The 21,321-nt window shown below is 42.3% G+C and overlaps 1 protein-coding gene and 1 non-coding gene across 3 annotated transcripts; both read right to left on the bottom strand.

Moving 5' to 3' along the window:
* Positions 1 to 1,644: 1,644 nt before the first annotated feature.
* Positions 1,645 to 5,225, bottom strand: LOC106613110 (collagenase 3). Its single transcript, XM_014215041.3, has 10 exons — positions 5,080 to 5,225; positions 4,470 to 4,714; positions 4,123 to 4,271; positions 3,745 to 3,870; positions 3,501 to 3,656; positions 3,263 to 3,383; positions 3,024 to 3,157; positions 2,710 to 2,869; positions 2,417 to 2,520; positions 1,645 to 2,201 (listed from the first exon to the last, which is right to left on the bottom strand). Exons 1-10 carry the CDS (start codon positions 5,197 to 5,199, stop codon positions 2,101 to 2,103), a joined length of 1,416 nt encoding a protein of 471 aa, XP_014070516.1. The 5' UTR covers positions 5,200 to 5,225; the 3' UTR covers positions 1,645 to 2,100.
* Positions 5,226 to 18,470: 13,245 nt separating this feature from the next.
* LOC106612943 (uncharacterized) lies at positions 18,471 to 19,723 on the bottom strand. 2 transcript variants are annotated; one of them, XR_014378688.1, is made up of 3 exons: positions 19,635 to 19,723; positions 19,026 to 19,070; positions 18,471 to 18,626 (listed from the first exon to the last, which is right to left on the bottom strand). It is a non-coding gene; the product is annotated as an uncharacterized LOC106612943 (transcript). The 2 variants fall into 2 exon arrangements; XR_014378689.1 differs by lacking the exon at positions 18,471 to 18,626 and adding an exon at positions 18,635 to 18,876.
* Positions 19,724 to 21,321: the final 1,598 nt, after the last annotated feature.

Genomic DNA, 21,321 nt, shown 5'->3' with positions numbered 1-21,321 from the left:
CTTTTTTTTTCAAGTCTTGGAGCCTGTCTGGGCCTCAGAAGCCTCATGCTGATTCACTGATGCATCACAGATACCCATTATGTAAAGAATCCCTTCTGATCAGTTTAGCTCAAGAACATGTACTAAGAATATACCTACTCGATTAATCTCTCTTTGCTCACTCTAACATATATATTTGTACCAATAGACTTGATATTCAACTTTTTACTATAGGTGTAGGCTATGGATAGCTTGACAGAAGTAACTACAACAGTTGAGCAACATAGGCTGCTAAAGTATGGCACTGATAGGGTTGTCAATATTCCCATAGTTGGGGTAAGAGGCATAGTATGAGGGTCTCAACACAGAGCTTTTCTTGTAAGAATCACAGCATTTAATGAGTGACACATGTTACTCAGAGTATCCCATTATTGTCTGGGGGACGGAGCTATAAGTAAACCACCATTCAGACTGAGCTCACAGTAAACCACCATTCATACCAGAGGAGGCTGGTGGAAGGAGATATAGGAGGACAGGCTCATTGTAATGGCTGGAATGAGCCCGTCCTCCTATAACTCCTCCCACCAGCCTCCTCTGATTCAGACTGAGCTCACAGTAAACAACCATTTAGACTGAGCTCACATAAACTGTGTCGACGTACCGCCCTCTTGTGGTGTAAACATAGGACTGCTGTCTGGCAAATGACAATACAAGGATGTATCCATGTAAAAACAAGCAGGAAGGGCACAGAGTCATAATGTACACCAGAATGGCAGAGCTATGCTAATTAAGCTGCCAAGTCATCCCTGTTACAGTATTGATGACAAAGAGGGATTATTTTGTAGCACTTTGGCGGCTGTGGCTGGTGCCGTGTAGGTGGTTTGGGTGTACTGATTCGTAAGCAGTCTTTTATGTGGTCTGCTCTATATATCTTGTTGACTTCCTGAACACAATGACCTTAGATGATCCAAGATCAACAGACTCTGTGGTAGCATGACCATGTCACGTTCTGACCAGTAAGGGGTTATTTGTTATTGTAGTTTGGTCAGGACGTGGCAGGGGGTGTTTGTTTTATGTGGTTCGGGGTTTGTTGGATTATGTTATTATGTAAGAGGGGTGTTTGTTTCTATGTTCTAGTCTAGTCTTTCTATTTCTATGTTTAGAGTTTTTGATTGACCTTCAATTGGAGGCAACTGTTCCTCGTTGCCTCTGATTGAAGGTCCTATGTATAGTGATGTTTTGCTATGGGGGTTTGTGGGTAGTTGTCTCCTGTTTTGTGTCTGTGCACCTGACAGGAATGTTTAGTGTCGTTTGTTGTTTTGTATACGTGTTTCTTTTATTTTTCCTTCTTTTAATAAAAATAAAGAAGATGAGTATACACGTTCCCGCTGCACCTTGGTCCAATCCTTACGACGCCCGTTACAGACCATGCCTGACAAAATAAGCACCCAGTGTAGAATGTGGTCCCACAAATCCCCATCTCTTCCCATCCCTGTATCTCTTACCAAATTTACCATCTCTTCCCACCTCTCACCATCTGTTTCCAAACTGGGAAACAACAACAGCTGTATTTTGTCTTGTTACAGAAAAATATTATTTTGAGCATGATGTAGGCTTACGCATAAATCTCACAATGTTTGTAAATCACAAAAACTCAGACAATTTGCACTCATTATTTTATTCATGAAAATGTGTCATTAAATTAATAGTAAAAACATTCAGTCTATAAAATGCATTAGCTCGTACTCCCGATTTTGTTTCCTTGACTGACACCTGTTGGTGGATCTGCAACACAACAATCCAATTTAATTTGCTGGAATCAATATTACTGTAACCTCCTCAAGTAACATTTATATCTAGAGAGAGATGCAATTACAGTACTTTACAGTATAACAGAGTGATTTCTATTTCAACATTACAACAAGTGATGTGAATATTGTGCTACCATAAATCAAGACCCTGTATAATGGTTTCAACATTAGTTCGATGCATAAGCCAACCATTTTACATAACATTTTCCAGCATCCTTTGAGATGAGTTAGAAATAACAAGCAGGTGTCCAGCACAAATGACCTATGGGCTACGTTTCCCATAAAATAACAGTAGTTCTCCACCAGTGGATCAGCAGTTGAGAAAAGAGTTTGTCCTAACAATCTGAATGACCTTCCTTGCACTGTAGCTGTATTCAAATTGTGTGTGTTCGTGGAAGAAATGCAAATATCCTGCAAGGAGAAAGAAGGGTGAATTTGTTATAGCTATTTATTATATATTCAATGCAAATGCAATGGAAACTACATAATACAAATAATATACAAATCAGTACAAATAAATAAATAAATAAAAATGTATGATGTTTGCATTCACTACTGTAAGTCGCTCTGGATAAGAGCGTCTGCTAAATAACTAAAATGTAAATGTAAATGTGATTTTGATTTACCATATTGATATACGGCAGCATCCACCTCCTCTGCCATTCCAGGGAAATCCATCTCAATGGATCTTGGAAAGCCGCTGTCCATTGTGTTAGTCTTCTCATCATAACTGTCAATAAAACACAACCAAGACTATAACCTATAATGAACAGTTATGTTTGCAGATAAGATCTCTCAACCAGACCAGAACAGTCCAGACCAAGCCCTACCAGTCCAGTCCAGACCAGACTAGACCAAGCAAGACCAGACCAGACTAGACCCATGCCAGACCAGTCCAGACTAGACCGTACCGTCCTACCTCCAGTAATGCTCCTCAGAGAACAGAAGGGTCTTGCCGGTGTCTGGGATGTACACAGCAGCATCCACCGTCCTCACGGTCTTGGGGAGTCCCAGTTTATGGATGTATTTGGGGTAGCCCTCCACCAGGTTATAGCCATTCAGGGCCCACATTCTAATACCTGGAAAAATATGAAAATATGTCAACAAAATTAACCTATGCCTCTATACCGACATCAAATGTATTAGATATCTACTGTATACATGAAATAAATGAGTAAAGCAGAATTGTAGTTGCATATTCAGGATGACAGAGGACTATGTCAGAACATTTACCACTGAATATGAAGACCATGTCTTTCTCAGGGTACTCATAAGCAGCATCCACTTTGTTGGGGAGGGAGGGCCAGGTGGATTTGATCAGGGTTTGCTCAGGTTCTGCAAACTGGGGATGGAGACGCCAGTAAAACCTGCCATCAAATAGAATACATCAACACACATTCATTTTGTCCATTATAAGCTAATCGTTTTTGCAGAAATGTTGTTGTTTTTTCACGAATAGACACACTCCCTACCTGTCTTTGAAGATGATTGTTTCTCCTCTGAGCTCAGTAACAGCATCAAAATTCAACATGGGATCACATTTGTTTGGGGCATCTGGCTTGGGCTTCACTTTCCTGTGCCTGGGGTTCGGGCCTATAGGATTGAACCACATAATGAACATTTTACAATATGACACAAGTGTATGGAATTATATTAATTATTACATTTTCTGTCTCTACTTCTGTTTGGCTTAATAACTGGAACACTGACCATAAAGAGCTTGAATGCCGGTGATATCATCTTCAGACAGTGGGTAACCCTGGCTATAGGAGTAGACTGGGTACATCAGAGCCCCAGGATCAGTAGAATGGGACAAGCCAAGGGCATGGCCAAACTCATGGGTGGCCACCAGGAAAAGGTTGTAGGCTACAGGGGAGGCAATATGTTATTAAATAATCAGTGATTACATGTCATACATTTACCTGATCCCCACATAAATGTACCAAATATTTACCATCTGAGTCTTTTGACCAGTGTTCATCTTCATCAAAGTGTGTGTCTCCTCCAATGTCTCTGCCAGGGGGATAGGCATGGGCTAAGAGACCGTCAGGGCCGTCAAAGGGGTTGAAGTCTCCATGTTCTAAAGACAAGGAAAGGGCAGAGAGAAAATTATGTTTGAGGATGGTTTCAGTAAGTGTTCCCAGCATGCCAGCATTCAGTTAATTTCTTCTATGACGAGGTCTTGCACAACTCTAAACAAGGATCACTGAATGTTTAACAAAACTACAGTAAGATGATCAAACTAATCAAGATATTCTCCATATATTCTGTATGTATAGTCTTACAGACAAAAATGTATCAACTGTAGGCCAGAATAAAGAAATGGGTCTACCTTTTGTCCCAAATGAAATCATGATGTCAGCCATCCCCTCATGCAGTTTCTTGAAGGTCAAAGGAGTGACGTCAGCCCAGATGTTGAAGGCGTTATGGATAGCTCTGTCCACATCAGCCTTCTTCAGATCAGGAGTATAATTCACTATTCTGAATGACCATTTAATGAGAGGAACCATATCTTAATTCAAAAGAGACTTGACAAGTTTTATTTAAAGAAATGAAAGCTGATCATATCCATTGAATCCAAGGTCATGTGGTGTATATTAACATTATTATACCAATACCATAAATAATTAACAAATTAGGGTTATGAGACACTATATGACTCAGTTTGAGAAGCCTCACCTGAAGGTCACATTGGTATTCTGCCATTTGAGGTGTCGGGGGAAGTGATTGTATTCCCCCACGTCAGGGACACCACACCTGGCCTTGCTCATCAGCTCCAGGGTGTTAGCGTCCAGGCTCCCCGTCATCTGGAGGTTGAAGAAGGACTGCATCTCCCTGATCTTAGCATGCATGGCATCTGAAGACCTGTGGGTCTTTGTTCCCTGAAGTCCAGCTCGAAGGTTGTAGAACCTGCGAAGGTATTTCTGAAGAGGAAAGCATTAGCATGAGTTAACACCTTCATGATATGTAGCTGTTTAAGCATAGTCATATGGAATGGATGTAATAAAAACAAGTGGTAATGTAAGGAGAAAATTCACAAATGAAACAGGTTAAAAGTGTTCAATTTGAGAGGTTATAGTATTTCAACATCTTCTGGCATTGTCTGCAATTAACAATTTTGTTTAAATAAAACAATGATCATTTTGTTTATACTATAAATGATTGCATTCATCCTTACTTAGAGTATAAGGATAACTGTTAAATCAATAATAAAAACATCAATATTCAGTGAACCAAACAGACATTGATAAACAAAAAGACATCAGACCCACAGCTTTAGTTTGCTTACCTCAGCTAATAGCCACTTATCAGTCTCCTCCAGCGATGACAGAGGCATAGCAAATGACTGAGCAACCACCACAAGGAGCAGTAAATATGTGATTTCCATCTTGTCTTGTCTTGGTGGCATCCAGCTCAGTGACTGACTGGGGTCCAGGAGCCAAGACTGTATTTATAATGTGTGTTTGAGTGTTTTTTCTAAGTGTGTGTGATTCATGTAAAAGTACCTAGCCACTTCCTCCTCAAAGACTGCCTAAAACTGCTGGTAGGTCAGAAAATGGAGTGCTTGTGGTTTAGTAAACTGCTTTGAACACACCTGAATATGCAGTGATGTCCCAATTTTGCCAAATGTTCATGACAATTTTTTTTGGGTCAATGATAACATATGGCAAGTTACCAGTCTCGTAACTTTTGTGATACTATTTTATGTTCTTCAAAAGAGAAATACATCTAAATGTCTGTATAACTAAAAAAAAGTATATTTGGCTTTACAGAAGAAAGTGAATTAAATATTTGATCTTAAATGGTAAAGTACATACATCTCGATGAGTACACATTCAACTTTTAGACACCCATGACTGTGATACACTTCCAAGTTATTTTGAGCAATACAGAGGATGACAGTTGGTGGCGATAGAGAAATCAGTTAAATGGATAATCCACTCGAAATACAACCCAAAATAATTTTCCACGTGCTGGTAACTTGGCAGGACAGAATGTACGTACCTAGAACAGGATACGTATTTCACATGATATTACTTTATATATTAGATTATATTGGATACGGCTAGCCTGTGTTTTATAGGAGCAGAGTTTAAGTTCTGGGGGCAGGGCAGGTTAAGGCATGCCGCATGCCCTGTCACTTGTATGTCTGCTGCCTCTGTGTGAGTGTGTGTGTATCTGTGTGTGTCTGTGTGTGTCACCACTTGTGGTCATCTGTCTGCTGTAACAATGGAATTCTTGAATCCAGACTCTGAGCCAAGAGGAGTATTTTATGGCAATTCACAAATAACATGACAATTAAGCAGCCTTACAACCGGAATGTAAAGAACAACCTTAACTGCAATTAACCCTACGTTTGTGACAGAGTTCATTGGGGTTAAAAGCTTGCCAAACATACACAGTGAACCTCTTGGAGATGCTGTTAAAGTCTAAAATTGGTATTTATGAACATTGGCTGATGCTATTATACCTATATCACTGTTTTATCGCAGATACATATGGCTATGTTGAGAGAGAGCATTAGTCAAACTGTTTTAGACTGTGGCAACAGAGCCACTGAGCTGAGTCATATTGAGGGGAAGTTGGCTGGGGATTTTTGCAACTAACTTAGATGGTCACCCACATTCACAAACACAACCAACTAGAACATAAATAATGCATCCAATTAAAACGTTAACATATCCAATAATACGTTTATATCACTGATGGTAGAATGATACCAAAGATATTTGCCTTTTAAAATGCTAATTTCTTTTTTACCTTTATTTAACCAGGTAAGCTAGTTGAGAACAAGTTCTCATTTACAACTGCGACCTGGCCAAGATAAAGCAAAGCAGTGCGACAGAAACAACACAGAGTTACACATGGAATAAACAAGCGTACAGTCAATAACACAATAGAAAAAAAAGAAAGTCTATATACAGTGTGTGCAAATGGCATGAGGAGGTAAGGCAATAAATAGGCCATAGTAGCAAAGTAATTACAATTTAGCAGATTAACACTGGAGTGATAGATGAGCAGATGATGGTGTGTAAGTAGTGATACTGGTGTGTCAAATTTTTCAAATCAAATGTATTTATACAGCCCTTCTTACATCAGCTGATATCTCAAAGTGCTGTACAGAAACCCAGCCTAAAACGCCAAACAGCAAGCAATGCAGGTGTAGAAGCACGGTGGCTAGGAAAAACTCCCTAGAAAGGCCAAAACCTAGGAAGAAACCTAGAGAGGTACCAGGCTATGAGGGGTGGCCAGTCCTCTTCTGGCTGTGCCGGGTGGAGATTATAACAGCACATGGCCTATATGTTCAAATGTTCATAAATGACCAGCATTATCAAATAATAATAATCATAGTAGTTGTCAAGGGTGCAACAAGTCAGCAAATAAAAACAATATGGGGATGAAGTAGGTAGATTGGGTGGGCTATTTACAGATGGACTATGTACAGCTGCAGCGATCGGTTAGCTGCTCAGATAGCTGATGTTTAAAGTTGAGGGAAATGTAAGTCTCCAGCTTCAGCGATTTTTGTAATTCGTTCCAGTCACTGGCAGCAGAGAACTGGAAGGAAAGGCGACCAAAGGAGGTGTTGGCTTTTGGGATGACCAGTGAGACATACCTGATGGAGTGTGCGCTACGGGTGGGTGTTGTTATCGTGACCAGTGAGCTGAGATAAGGCGGAGCTTTACCTAGCATAGACTTATAGATGACCTGGAGCCAGTGGGTCTGGCGACAAATATGTAGCGAGGGCCAGCCGACTAGAGCATACAGGTCGCAGTGGTGGGTGGTATAAGGAGCTTTGGTAACAAAACGGATGGCACTGTGATAGACTACATCCAATTTGCTGAGTAGAGTATTGGAAGCTATTTTGTAGATGACATCGCCGAAGTCGAGGATCGGTAGGATAGTCAGTTTTACTAGGGTAAGTTTGGCGGCGTGAGTGAAGAGGCTTTGTTGCGGAATAGAAAGCCGATTCAAGATACGATTTTGGATTGGAGATGTTTGATATGAGTCAGGAAGGAGAGTTTACAGTCTAGCCAGACACCTAGGTATTTGTAGTTGTCCAAGTCAGAACCGTCCAGAGTAGTGATGCTAGTCGGGCAGGTGGGTGCTGACAGCGAACGGTTGAAAAGCATGCATTTGGTTTTGCTAGCATTTAAGAGCAGTTGGAGGCCACAGAAGGAGTGTTGTATGGCATTGAAGCTCGTTTGGAGGTTAGTTAACACAGTGTCCAAAGAAGGGCCAGATGAATACAGAATGGTGTTGTCTGCGTCGAGGTGGATCAGGGAATCACCCGCAGCAAGAGCGACATCGTTGATATATACAGAGAAAAGAGTCGGCCCGAGAATTGAACCTTGTGGTACCCCCATAGAGACTGCCAGAGCTCCGGACAACAGGCCCTCCGATTTTACACATGGAACTCTGTCTGCGAAGTAGTTGGTGAACCAGGCGAGGCAGTCATTTGAGAAACCAAGGTTATTGAGTCTGCCGATAAGAATAAGCTGATTGACAGAGTCGAAAGCCTTGGCAAGGTTGATGAAGACGGCTGCACAGTACTGTCTTTTATTGATGGCGGTTATGATATCGTTTAGTACCTTGAGCGTGGCTGAGGTGTACCCGTGACCAGCTCGGAAACCGGATTGCACAGCGGAGAAGGTACGGTGGGATTTGAAATGGTCAGTAATCTGTTTATTAACTTGGCTTTCAAAGACTTTAGAAAGGCAGGGCAGGATGGATATAGGTCTGTAACAGTTTGGGTCTAGAGTGTCACCCCCTTTGAAGAGGGTGATGACCGCGGCAGCTTTCCAATCTTTAGGGATCTCAGATGAAACGAAAGAGATGTTGAACAGACTGGTAATAGTGGTGGCAGATAATCTTAGAAAGAGAGGGTCCAGATTGTCTAGCCCAGCTGATTTGTACGTGTCCAGGTTTTTCAGCTCTTTCAGAACATCTGCAATCTGGATTTGGGTGAAGAAGATGCTGGGGAGGCTCGGGCAAGTAGCTGCGAGGGGTGCGGAGCTGTTGGCCGGGGTTGGGGTAGCCAGGAGGAAAGCATGGCCAGCCGTAAAGAAATGCTTATTGAAATTTTTGATTATTGTGGATTTATCGGTGGTGACCATGTCACCTAGTCTCAGTGCAGTGGGCAGCTGGGAGGAGGTGCTCTTGTTCTCCATGGACTTTACAGTGTCACAAAACTTTTTGGAGTTAGAGCTACAGGATGCAAATTTCTGTTTGAAAAAGCTAGCCTTTGCTTTCCTGACTGACTGTGTGTATTGGTTCCTGACTTCCGTGAACAGTTGCATATCGCCAGGACTATTCGATGCTATTGCAGTCCGCCACAGGATGTTTTTGTGCTGGTCAAGGGCAGTCAGGTCTAGAGTGAACCAAGGGCAATATCTGTTCTTAGTTCTAAATTTTTTGAAAGGGCATGCTTATTTAAGATGGTGAGGAAATTACTTTTAAAGAATGACCAGGCATCCTTGACTGACGGGATTAGGTCAATATCCTTCCAGGATACCTGGGCAGTGTCGATTATAAAGGTCTGCTCGCAGAAGTGTTTTAGGGAGCGTTTGACAGTGATGAGGGGTGGTCATTTGGCCGCGGACCCATAGCGGATTCAGGCAATGAGGCAGTGATTGCTGTGATCCTGATTGAAAACAGCAGAGGTGTATTTGGAGGGCAAGTTGGTCAGGATTTACGAATGTAGGGTTGTACCTGGTGGTTTCCTTGATAATTTGGGTGAGATTGAGGGCATCTAGCTTAGATTGTAGGACTGCTGGGGTGTTAGGCATATTCCAGTTTAGGTCACCTAACAGAACGAACTCTGAAGATGGATGGGGCAATCAATTCACATATGGTGTCCAGGGCACAGCTGGGAGCTGAGGGGGTCTATAACAGGTGGCAACAGTGAGAGACTTATTTCTGGAAAGATACATTTTTAAAATTAGAAGCTCAAACTGTTTGGACATAGACCTGGAAAGTATGACAGAACTTTGCAAGCTATCTATGCAGTAGATTGCAACTCCTCCCCTTTGGCAGTTCTATCTTGACAGAAAATGTTGTAGATGGGTATGGAAATTTCAGAATTTCTGGTGGCCTTCCTAAGACAGGATTCAGACACGGCAAGGACATCAGGGTTGGCGGAGTGTGCTAAAGCAGTGAGTAAAACAAACTTAGGGAGGAGGCTTCTGATGTTAACATGCATGAAACCAAGGCTTTTTTGATTACAGAAGTCAACAAATGAGAGTGCCTGGGGACATGCAGGGCCTGGGTTAGCCTCCAAATCACCGGAGGAGCAGAGGAGTAGGATGAGGGTACGGCTAAAGGGTAGAAAAACTGGTCGTCTAGTGCATTGGGGACAGAGAATAAAAGGAGCAGATTTCTGGGCGTGGTAGAATAGATTCAGGGCATAACGTGCAGACAGGGGTATGGTGGGGTGCGGGTACAGTGGAGGTAAGCCCAGGCACTGAGTGATGGTAAGAGAGGTTGCAACTCTGGACACACTGGTTATACTGAGTGAGGTCCCCGCATGTGTGGGAGGTGGGACAAATGAGGTATCTAAGGCATGTACAGTGGGACTAGGGGCTCCGCAGTAAACTAAAACAATGATAATTACCCTAAACAACAGTATACAAGGCATATTGAGAGAGACATAAAGCGAGGCATAAAGCAATCACAGGTGTTGATTGGGAGAGCTAGCTAAGTCAACAACGGGTAAGACAACAACAGCTAATCAGCTAAGACAACAACAACAGGTAAAATGGCAATGAATGGGCAGAGAGGGTCGGTTAACTACACACAGGGCCTTGAGTTCGGGCTAGGGCCGACAGATAAACAAAGGTAAACAAAGTGGAGTATCGTGATAAATGAACAGTCCAGCAGGCATCAGCTATGTAGCCAAGTGATCATAGGGTCCAGTGTACAGCAATAGATGAAACAGGGAAGCCGCTAGGTATTCGTTAGTACGCTAGCACGTGGGAGACACAGCGTTTAAAGTTAGCAGTCCGGGGTAAGTAGAAGCGTCTGCTCCGTCGTACGGCAAAGGCCGGTTGAAGGCACAGCTGATGGAATTACGTCAGCGGACCAGTCGTTGTGGTACGGCGGGGCGCCGTGTCGACGAAGGGACCGGGCCAGATGGTGAAAGAGGTATTGCAGTTGTGGTAATTTTGTTTGCTAGCCGGGAGATGCGCCTGGCTCAGGGCTAGCTTCGAGGCTGGGTCACTTAGTGGCAGCTAGCTAGCTGTGATGATCAATGGTCCAGGGTTTATGGCAGGAATCTGCCGTTGTAGTGGAGAAAAACAGTCCGAGGCTGGCAGGTATTATCCAGGCTAAAAAAATGTCTGGTGCCTGAGCAGAGGGTAAAGGCCGCTAGCAGTTGCTAACAATGACTAAATAGCTAGTAACTTAGCTAATTTGCTGGCTACCTTCTGATGAAAGTTTTGGCTATGGGTCTAAAAAAAGAGCGGATCCGTGTCACATTGAGTGAGGCGGGTGACCAGAAGGTATATTTCATTTAAAAATGGAAAAAGAGATTGAAAAATAAAATGGAATATATACAAAAAAGACGAAAAATACAAAAAGTAAATGAGAGGACAACAAACCACGTCTGCACTGCTACGCCATATTGGATATATATTGGTTAGAGGGGAACATTGGGGTCTTTAAATAACAATACAATTTACAACTTGATAAGAGCTCTTGATAAGAGCTACGTAAATGAGTAATCCATTTGAATAAGGGAATTGTAAATATAAATGACACTTATTTTAAATATAGGGTTCCAGTCAAAAGATACACCTACTCAATCAAGGGTTTTTCTATATTCTTACTATTTTCTAAATTGTAGGATAATAGTGAAGACATCAAAACAATAAAATATCACATATGGAATCATATAGTAACCAAAAAAGTGTTAAAATATATTTGTATATGTTTCTATTTTAGATTCTTGAAAGTAGCCACCCTTTGCCTTGATGATCCCTTTGCATACTCTTGGCATTCTCTCAACCAGCTTCACCTGGAATGCTTTTCCAACAGTCTTGAAGGAGTTTCCACATATGCTGAGCACTCGTTGGCTGCTTTTCCTTCACTCTGCGGTCCAACTCATCCCAAACCATCTCAATTGGGTTGAGGTCGGGTGATTGTGTTCCAGGTTATCTGATGCAGCACTCCATCACTCTCCTTCTTGGTCAAATAGCCCTTACACAGTCTGGAGGTGTGCTTTGGGTCATTGTCCTGTTGAAAAACAAATGATAGTCCCACTAAGCGCAAACCAGATGGGATTGCATATTGCTGCAGAATGCTGTGGTAGCCATGCTGGTTAAGTGTGCCTTGATTTCTAAATAAATCACCAGCAGTGTCACCAGCAAAGCACCCCCACACCATCACATCTCCTCCTCCATGCTTCACGGTGGGAAACACATGCAGAGATAATCCGTTCACCTACTCTGCATCTCACAAAGACAAGGTGGGTAGAACCAAAAATCTCCAATTTGGACTGATCAGACCAAAGGACAGATTTCCACAGGTCTAATGTCTATTGCTCGTGTTTCTTTGCCCAAGCAAGTCTCTTTTTCTTATTGGTGTCCTTTAGTAGTGGTTTCTTTGCTGCAATTCAACCATGAAGGCCTGATTCACACAGTCTCCTCTGAACAGTTGATGTTGAGATGTGTCTGTTACTTGAACTCTGTGAAGCATTTTTTGGGCTGCAATTTCTGAGGCTGGTAACTCTAATGAACTTGTCCTCTGCAGCAGAGGTAACTGGATTTTAATTTCCTGTGGCGGTCCTCATGAGAGCCAGTTTCATCATAGCACTTGAATAAACGTTCAAAGTTCTTGAAATATTCCGTATTGACTGACCTTCATGTCTTCAAATAATTATGGACTGTCGTTTTTCTTTGCTTATTTGAGTTGTTCTTGCCATAATATGGACTTGGTCTTTTACCAAATAGGGCTATCTTTTGTATACCATCCCTACCATGTCACACCACAACTGATTGGCTCAAACACATTAACCTGTTGGGTCTAGGGGGCAGTATTTGCAAGGCCGGATAAAAAACATACCCGATTTAAACTGGTTACTACTCTTGCCCAAAAATGAGAATATGCATATTAATTAGTATATTTGGATAGAAAACACTCTAAAGTTTCAAAAACTGTTTGAATGGTGTCTGTGAGTATAACAGAACTCATATGGCAGGCCAAAATCTGAGAAGATTCCATACAGGAAGTGCCCTGTCTGACAATTTGTTCTCCTTCTGTTGCATCTCTATCGAAAATACAGCATCTCTGCTGTAACGTGACATTTTCTAAGGCTTCCATTGGCTCTCAGAAGGCGCCAGAAAGTGTAATGGGGTGTCTGCAGTCTCTGGGCGAAGTACAGCAGCTCTGTTTGTGAGTGGTCAGGCTGGGAACAGTGACACTGAGAAGCGCGTTCATGAGAATTCTCCATTTTTTTCTTTCAGCCTTGAATGAATACAACGTCGCCCGGCTGGAATATTCTCTCTATTTTACGAGAAAAATAGCATAAAAATTGAATTTAAACAGCGTTTGACACGAAATGCGCTCGCGCGTCACCCTTCGGATACTGACCTGAACCCACGAACAAAACGGAGGTATTTGGATATAACTATGGATTATTTGGAACCAATACAACATTTGTTGTTGAAGTAGAAGTCCTGGGAGTGCATTCTGACAAAGAACAGTAAAGGTAATCACATTTTTCTTATAGTAAATCTGAGTTTGGTGAGGGCCAAACTTGGTGGGTGTCAAATTAGCTAGCTGTGATGGCCAGGCTATGTACTTGCAAAAACTATTTTAAAATCTGACACCGCGATTGCATAAAGGAGTTCTGTATCTATAATTCTTAAAATAATTGTTATGTTTTTTGTGAACGTTAATCGTGAGTAATTTAGTAAATTCACCAGAAGTTTTCGGTGGGTATGCTACTTCTGAACATCACATGCTAATGTAAAAAGCTGTTTTTTAATATAAATATGAACTTGATTGAACAAAACATGCATGTATTGTATAACAATGTCCTAGGAGTGTCATCTGATGAAGATCATCAAAGGTTAGTGCTGCATTTAGCTGTGGTTTGGGTTTATGTGACATATATGCTTGCTTGGAAAATGGGTGTGTGATTATTTGTGTCTATGTACTCTCCTAACATAATCTAATGTCTTGCTTTCGCTGAAAAAGCCTTTTTGAAATCGGACAATGTGGTTAGATTTTAACGAGAGTCTTATCTTTAAAATGGTATAAAATAGTTGATTGTTTGAGAAAATTGAATTGTGGTATTTTAGTTGGTTTTGTATTTCGTGCCGTGCGAGGCCATTGGCTAGGGGTTCCGCAGGCGTAACGGGGTTCCGCTAGCGGAACGTCTGTCCTCAACAGGTTAACCCACTGTTCCTTGGCTGTCATTGAAAATAAGAATTTGTTCTTAACTGACTTGCCTAGTTAAATGAAGGTTAAAAACAAAGCCCTGACCTCAATTACATAGAAAATTTGTGGGCAAAACTGAAAAAGCATGTGCATGCAACAAGTCCTACAAACCTGGCTCTGTCTGGAGGAATGGGCCAAAATTCAACCAACTTATTGTGGAAGGCTTCCTGAAAAGTTTGACCCAAGTTAAAAAGTTTAAAGGCAATTCTTCAAAATACTAATTGAGTTTATGTGAACTTCTGACCCACTGGAAACAAATCATTCTCTCTATTATTCTGACATTTCACATTCATAAAATAAAGTGGTGATCCTAACTGAGCTAAGACAGGACATTTTTACTAGGAATAAATGTCAGGAATTGTGAAAAACTGAGTTTAAATGTATTTGGCTAAGGTGTATGTAAACTTCCGACTTCAACTGTATGTATGTATGTATATATATATATATATATATATATACACTGCTCAAAAAAATGAAGGGAACACTTAACCTCTTGGGGCTAGGTGGGACGCTAGCGTGCCACCCGTGGTGCACTCCATCAACAGCAGGTGCATTTCAAGAGCGGCAAATTTGAATCCAAATAAATGTCAAAATTCAAATTTTTCAAAAATACAACTATGTTACACCATTTGAAAGATAAACATCTCCTTAATCTAACCACGTTTTACGATTTCAAAAAGGTTTTACGGCGAAAGCATAAATTTAGAGTATGTTAGGACAGTACATTTACAAGAGTTGTGTGTAATGTTTTGTCAAGTCAAAGACAGGGTCACCAAAACCATAAAACCAGCTAAAATGATACACTAACCTTTTACAATCTCCATCAGATGACACTCCTAGGACATTATGTTAGACAATGCATGCATTTTTAGTTCTATCAAGTTCATATTTATATACAAAAACAGCGTTTTACTATGGCATTGATGTTGAGGAAATCGTTTCCCTCCAATAACCGGCAGTCAAGTCAGCGTCACAAATTAAATAATTAAAATTAGAAAACATTGGTAAAATATTATATTGTCATTTAAAGAATTATAGATTTACATCTTTTGAACGCAATCAACTTGCCAGATTTAAAAATAACCTTACTGGGAAATCACACTTTGCAATAATCTGAGCACTGTGCCCAGAAAAATACGCGTTGCGATACAGACTAGACGTCATGTTGGGGAGATCTAAAATCGAAAATACTATGTAAATAATCCATTACCTTTGATTCTCTTCATCAGATGTCACTTCCAGGTATCACAGGTCCATAACGAATGTAGTTTTGTTCAAAAAAGCTCATCATTTATGTCCAAAAATCTCCGTCTCGTTAGCACATGATGTAAGCCAGCCGGACTTCTCGTCATGAACGAGGGGAAAAAATATATTTCCGTTCGTTCAAACATGTCAAACGTTGTATAGCATAAATCATTAGGGCCTTTTTTAACCAGAACATGAATAATATTCAAGGTGGACGAATGCATAGCCTTTTATAACGTATTGGAACGAGGGTACCCAACATGAAGTAGCGCGCCAGGTGTCTAATGGGACATCACCGTTCCATGGCTCTTGTTCGGTCAGATCTCCCTCCAGAAGACTCAAAACACTTTGTAAAGGCTGGTGACATCTAGTGGAAGCAATAGGAAGTGCCAAAATATTCCTAAACCCCTGTGTTTTTCAATGGGATAGGTTTAAACTCAATACAACACATCAGGTATCCACTTCCTGTCAGAAAATGTCTCAGGGTTTTGCCTGCCAAATGAGTTCTGTTATACTCACAGACACCATTCAAACAGTTTTGGAAACTTTAGAGTGTTTTCTATCCATATATAATAAGTATATGCATATTCTAGTTACTGGGTAGGATTAGTAACCAGATTAAATCGGGTACATTTTTTTTATCCAGACGTGCAAATGCTGCCCCCTAGACCCAACAGGTTAAACAACACAATGTAACTCCAAGTCAGTCACACTTCTGTGAAATCAAACTGTCCACTTAGGAAGCAACACTGATTGACAATAAATTTCACATGCTGTTGTGCAAATGGAATAGACAACAGGTGGAAATTATAGGCAATTAGCAAGACACCCCCAATAAAGGAGTGGTTCTGCAGGTGGGGACCACAGACCACTTCTCAGTTCCTATGCTTCCTGGCTGATGTTTTGGTCACTTTTGAATGCTGGCGGTGCTTTCACTGTAGTGGTAGCATGAGACGGAGTCTACAACCCACACAAGTGGCTCAGGTAGTACAGCTCATCCAGGACGGCACATCAATGCGAGCTGTGGCAAGAAGGTTTGCTGTGTCTGTCAGCGTAGTGTCCCGAGCATGGAGGTGCTACCAGGAGACAGGCCAGTACATCAGGAGACGTGGAGGAGGTCGTAGGAGGGCAACAACCCAGCAGCAGGACCGCTACCTCCGCCTTTGTGCAAGGAGGAGCAGGAGGAGCACTGCCAGAGCCCTGCAAAATGACCTCCATCAGGCCACAAATGTGCATGTGTCTGCTCAAACGGTCAGAAACAGACTCCATGAGGGTGGTATGAGGGCCCGACGTCCACAGGTGGGGGTTGGGCTTACAGCCCAACACCGTGCAGGACGTTTGGCATTTGCCAGAGAACACCAAGATTGGCAAATTCATCACTGGCGCCCTGTGCTCTTCACAGATGAAAGCAGGTTCACACTGAGCACATGACAGACGTGACAGAGTCTGGAGACGCCGTGGAGAACGTTCTGCTGCCTGCAACATCCTCCAGCATGACCGGTTTGGCGGTGGGTCAGTCATGGTGTGGGGTGGCATTTCTTTGGGGGGCTGCACAGCCCTCCATGTACTCGCCAGAGGTAGCCTGACTGCCATTAGGTACCGAGATGAGATCCTCAGTCCCCTTGTGAGACCATATGCTGGTGCGGTTGGCCCTGGGATCCTCCTAAGGCCCTGGGATCCTCCTAATGCAAGACAATGCTAGACCTCATGTGGCTGGAGTGTGTCAGCAGTTCCTGAAAGAGGAAGGCATTGATGCTATGGACTGGCCCGCCCGTTCCCCAGACCTGAATCCAATTGAGCACATCTGGGACATCATGTCTCGCTCCATCCACCAATGCCACATTGCACCACAGACTGTCCAGGAGTTGGCGGATGCTTTAGTCCAGGTCTGGGAGGCGATCCCTCAGGAGACCATCCGCCACCTCATCAGGAGCATGCCCAGGCGTTGTAGGGAGGTCATACAGGCACATGGAGGCCACACACACTACTGAGCCTCATTTTGACTTGTTTTAAAAGGACATTACATCAAAGTTGGATCAGCCTGTAGTGTGGTTTTCCACTTTAATTTTGAGTGTGACTCCAAATCCAGACCTCCATGGGTTGATAAAATTGGATTTCCATTTATTATTTTTGTGTGATTTTGTTGTCAGCACATTCAACTATGTAAAGAAAAAAGTATTTAATAAGATTATTTATTTCATTCAGATCTAGGATGTGTTGTTTAAGTATTCCCTTTATTTTTTTTTGAGCTCTCTCTCTCTCCTTCTCTCTCTCTCTCTCTCTTCTCTCTCTCTCTCTCTCTCTCTCTCTCTCTCTCTCTCTCTCTCTCTCTCTCTCTCTCTCTCTCTCTCTCTCTCCTCTCTCTCTCTCTCTCTCTCTCTCTCCTCTCTCTCTCTCTCTCCTCTCTCTCTCTCTCTCTCTCTCTCTCTCTCTCTCTCTCTCTCTCTCTCTCTCTCTCTCTCTCTCTCTCTCTCCTCTCTCTCTCTCTCTCTCTCTCTCTCTCTCATATATATATATATATATATATATAAGAAATAAACTTTCCTAAAAAAAAGCCACTATCATGAAAATCATTGCAAGACAAGTGTTAGTGTATGAAGGACAAGTACAACAGTAAGGTTGTTATTATAAGGGGGGGGGGGGGGGTCAAACAAGATCTCCTTCTTCATCCACTCCTTCAGCCCAGGGCAGAGAGGTACAGTGGGGATAGTCTCCACTCCTTCTCTGCCTCCATCCCCCTCATTCTCCACCACCTTCTCTATATCCCTTCACTCCAGATCCAAGCAGAGCAAGATCGTGTACTGGTTGGAGTCCTGTGAGGAGGTAGGAGAGAGGGATGACGAGGAGATGGAGGATAGCTGGAGGCAGAGGGTGGAACTCCTGTCCTTGGGGGGGGTCTATCCCAGACCCTCGTACTCCCCCCGCATCATCATCATCATCTATCATAACGCAAGGCGAGACCCAGATGCAGATACAGGAGACAGATGGTTGGAGTCTTAGATGTTTAATAACCCAAAAAGGAGTAGGCAAGAGAATGGTTGTGGACAGGCAAAAGATCAAAACCAGTTCAGAGTCCAGGAGGTACAGAGTGGCAGGCAGTATGGTCAGGCAGGAACAGATTCCAGAAACAGGCAAGGGTCAAAACTGGGAAGACTAGAAAAAAGAGAATAGGAGAACAGGAAAAAAATGCTGGTTGACTTGGACATACAAGACGAACTGGCACAGAGAGACAGGAAACACAGGGATAAATACATTGGGGAAAACAAGAGACACATGGAGGGGGTGGAGACAATAACAAGGACTAGTGAAACAGATCAGGGTGTGACAATCATCATCATCATCAGCAGCAGCAGCAACATCAGCAGGAGCCACAGGAGGAGAGGAGAGGAGAGGAGGAAGTACCCTGAGAACATTCACACATCACACACACAGGAAAACACACTAAATATAAACATACATGTGGTTCTGACAAACAGAAACACAAAGAAAATTCTGATAGAAATGTCCTGTGTAGAACAGACTGTTTTGTGTAGATCGCAGCCCAGCTCTCACCTTTCCTGTAGTCCAGGTCTGTCTGTCTATCTGTGTTGTAGGTTTCTGTGGAGGCATGTTAATGACATACAAGCTGATGCCATACAAGGTGATGACATACAAGGTGATGACATACAAGGTGATGACATACAAGGTGATGACACACAAGTTAATGACACATAAGGTGATGACATACAAGGTGATGACATAGAAAGTGATGACACACAAGGTGATGACACACAAGTGATGACACACAAGGTGATAACACACAAGGTGATAACACACAAGGTGATGACACACAAGGTGATGACACACACACCAGATATAGACTGTACATACTGTATGCATTTACACTGAGTGTACAGAACATTATGACATAGACTGACCAGGTAAAAGCTATGATCCATTAGTCACTTGTTAAATCTACTTCAATCAGTGTAGATGAATAAATATTTTTCATCCTTGAGATAACTGAGACATGGATTGTGTGTGTGCCATTAAGATGGTGAATTGACAAAATATTTAAGTGCCTTTGAACGGGGTATCATAGTAGGCGCCAGGTGCACCGGTTTGTGATACACACAAACATGAATATCTGATTTGTCTGTGTGTATCTGTCTATCTCTGTACCTGTCTTCTAGGTTTCTGTGGAGGCTGGAGACCAGGGTGTTGATGATAAAGAAGGTGATCTGTCGTAAATCCTGCCACATCCAGAACCCTAATACAACCAGCCTGACACACACAAACACAGAGCGAGAGAGAAAGAGAGACAGAGGAATCAGGTCAGACAATGGGCGCTTCTTACACTTGCTTTGGCAATGTTAACATATGTTTCCCATGCCAATAAAGACCCTGTAATTGAATAGAAAGAGAAAGAGAAAGAGAAAGAGAGAAGAGAGAGAGAGAGAGAGAGAGAGAGAGAGAGAGAGAAAAGAGGAGAGAGAGAGAGAGAGAGAGAGAGAGAGAGAGAGAGAGAGAGAGAGAGAGAGAGAGAGAGAGAGAGATTCCTTGTGTCACGCTCTGACCTAGGAGAGCTGTGTTTTCTCTGTTTAGTTAGGTCAGGGTGTGATAGGTGGGTGGGCATTCTATGTTTTCTATGTTTTGGGCAGGTATGGTTTCCAATCAGAGGCAGCTGTCTATCGTTGTCTCTGATTGGAAGCCATACTTAGGCAGTCTGTTTTTCCTATGTTGGAAGTTGTTTTCCGTTTTGTTAGTTACCTGACGGAACTGTTGGCTGTCGTTTTGTTGTTTTTGTTGAAGTGTTTTCATTAACCTCTTGACGGTCGCCAAGGATAGGGGGCGCCACAGCGCATTTTGAAAAAGTTCTGTGCCCATTTTAAACGGCCTACTACTCAAACTCAGAAGCTAGGATATGCATATAATTAATACTTGTGGATAGAAAACACCCTAAAGTTTCTAAAACTGTTTGAATGGTGTCTGTGAGTATAACAGAACTCATATGGCAGTCAAAACCCCGAGACAGATCGAAACAGGAAGTGGAATTCTGAATTGCGAACTCAACTTCATCACGTTGCCTATTAATCACACCGTGAGCTATGGTTCATTGAGCACTTCCTATTGCTTCCACTAGATGTCCCCAGTCTTTACAAAGTGGTTTGAGTCTCCTACTGTTAAAACTGAATGAATGAGACGCTGTGGAACGTGGTCACACGGAGAGGACCATCACCATTATGACGCCGGCGCCCCTGGTTACCCTCCCCTTTCGAAACGTTTTGAAACACAATGCAATCGTCCCCCTCGAATCTTATTGGCTCTCTTGTTGAAAAACGCCCTGAAGTTTTATGTTATACAACGTTTGACATGTTTGAACGAACCTAAATGGGAAAAAAATGCATTTTCTCGAAATAGCTGTCCCGCGGCCGACGGAGCATTTTGATCAGCCTTCAGACGCGCTAACAAGAACAAGCTCTTGGAACATAAAGGAGTCATTTTTTCGACCGAAAATACATTTGTTGTGGACCTGGGATTCCTAGAAGTGCTTTCTGTTGAAGACAACCAAAGGTAAGGGATTATTGACAATAGTATACAAGACTAGATGTGATATGCAATTGTTCCAAGATGGCGCTGACCTGTAACGTTAGCCTATTTTTCAGAGTATCGCATCCCCTTTCATCGCAAAGTGTGATTACCCAGTAAAGTTAATTTTAAATCTGGCATTACAGGTGCTTTCAAGAGATATTCATCTATAAATCTTAGAATGACAATATTACATTTTAAAAATGTTTTCGAATAGTAATTTAGTAAATTGTAGCTCTGTTTCATCGGATGCATTTGAGGGAAAATAGTTAGTCAACGT

Source organism: Salmo salar, chromosome 09 (assembly GCF_965601325.2).
Source record: "Salmo salar chromosome 09, fSalSal1, whole genome shotgun sequence".
NCBI lineage: Eukaryota > Metazoa > Chordata > Actinopteri > Salmoniformes > Salmonidae > Salmo > Salmo salar.
Note: the sequence above shows the minus strand (reverse complement) of the source record. Positions and strands in the feature narration are given on the sequence as shown.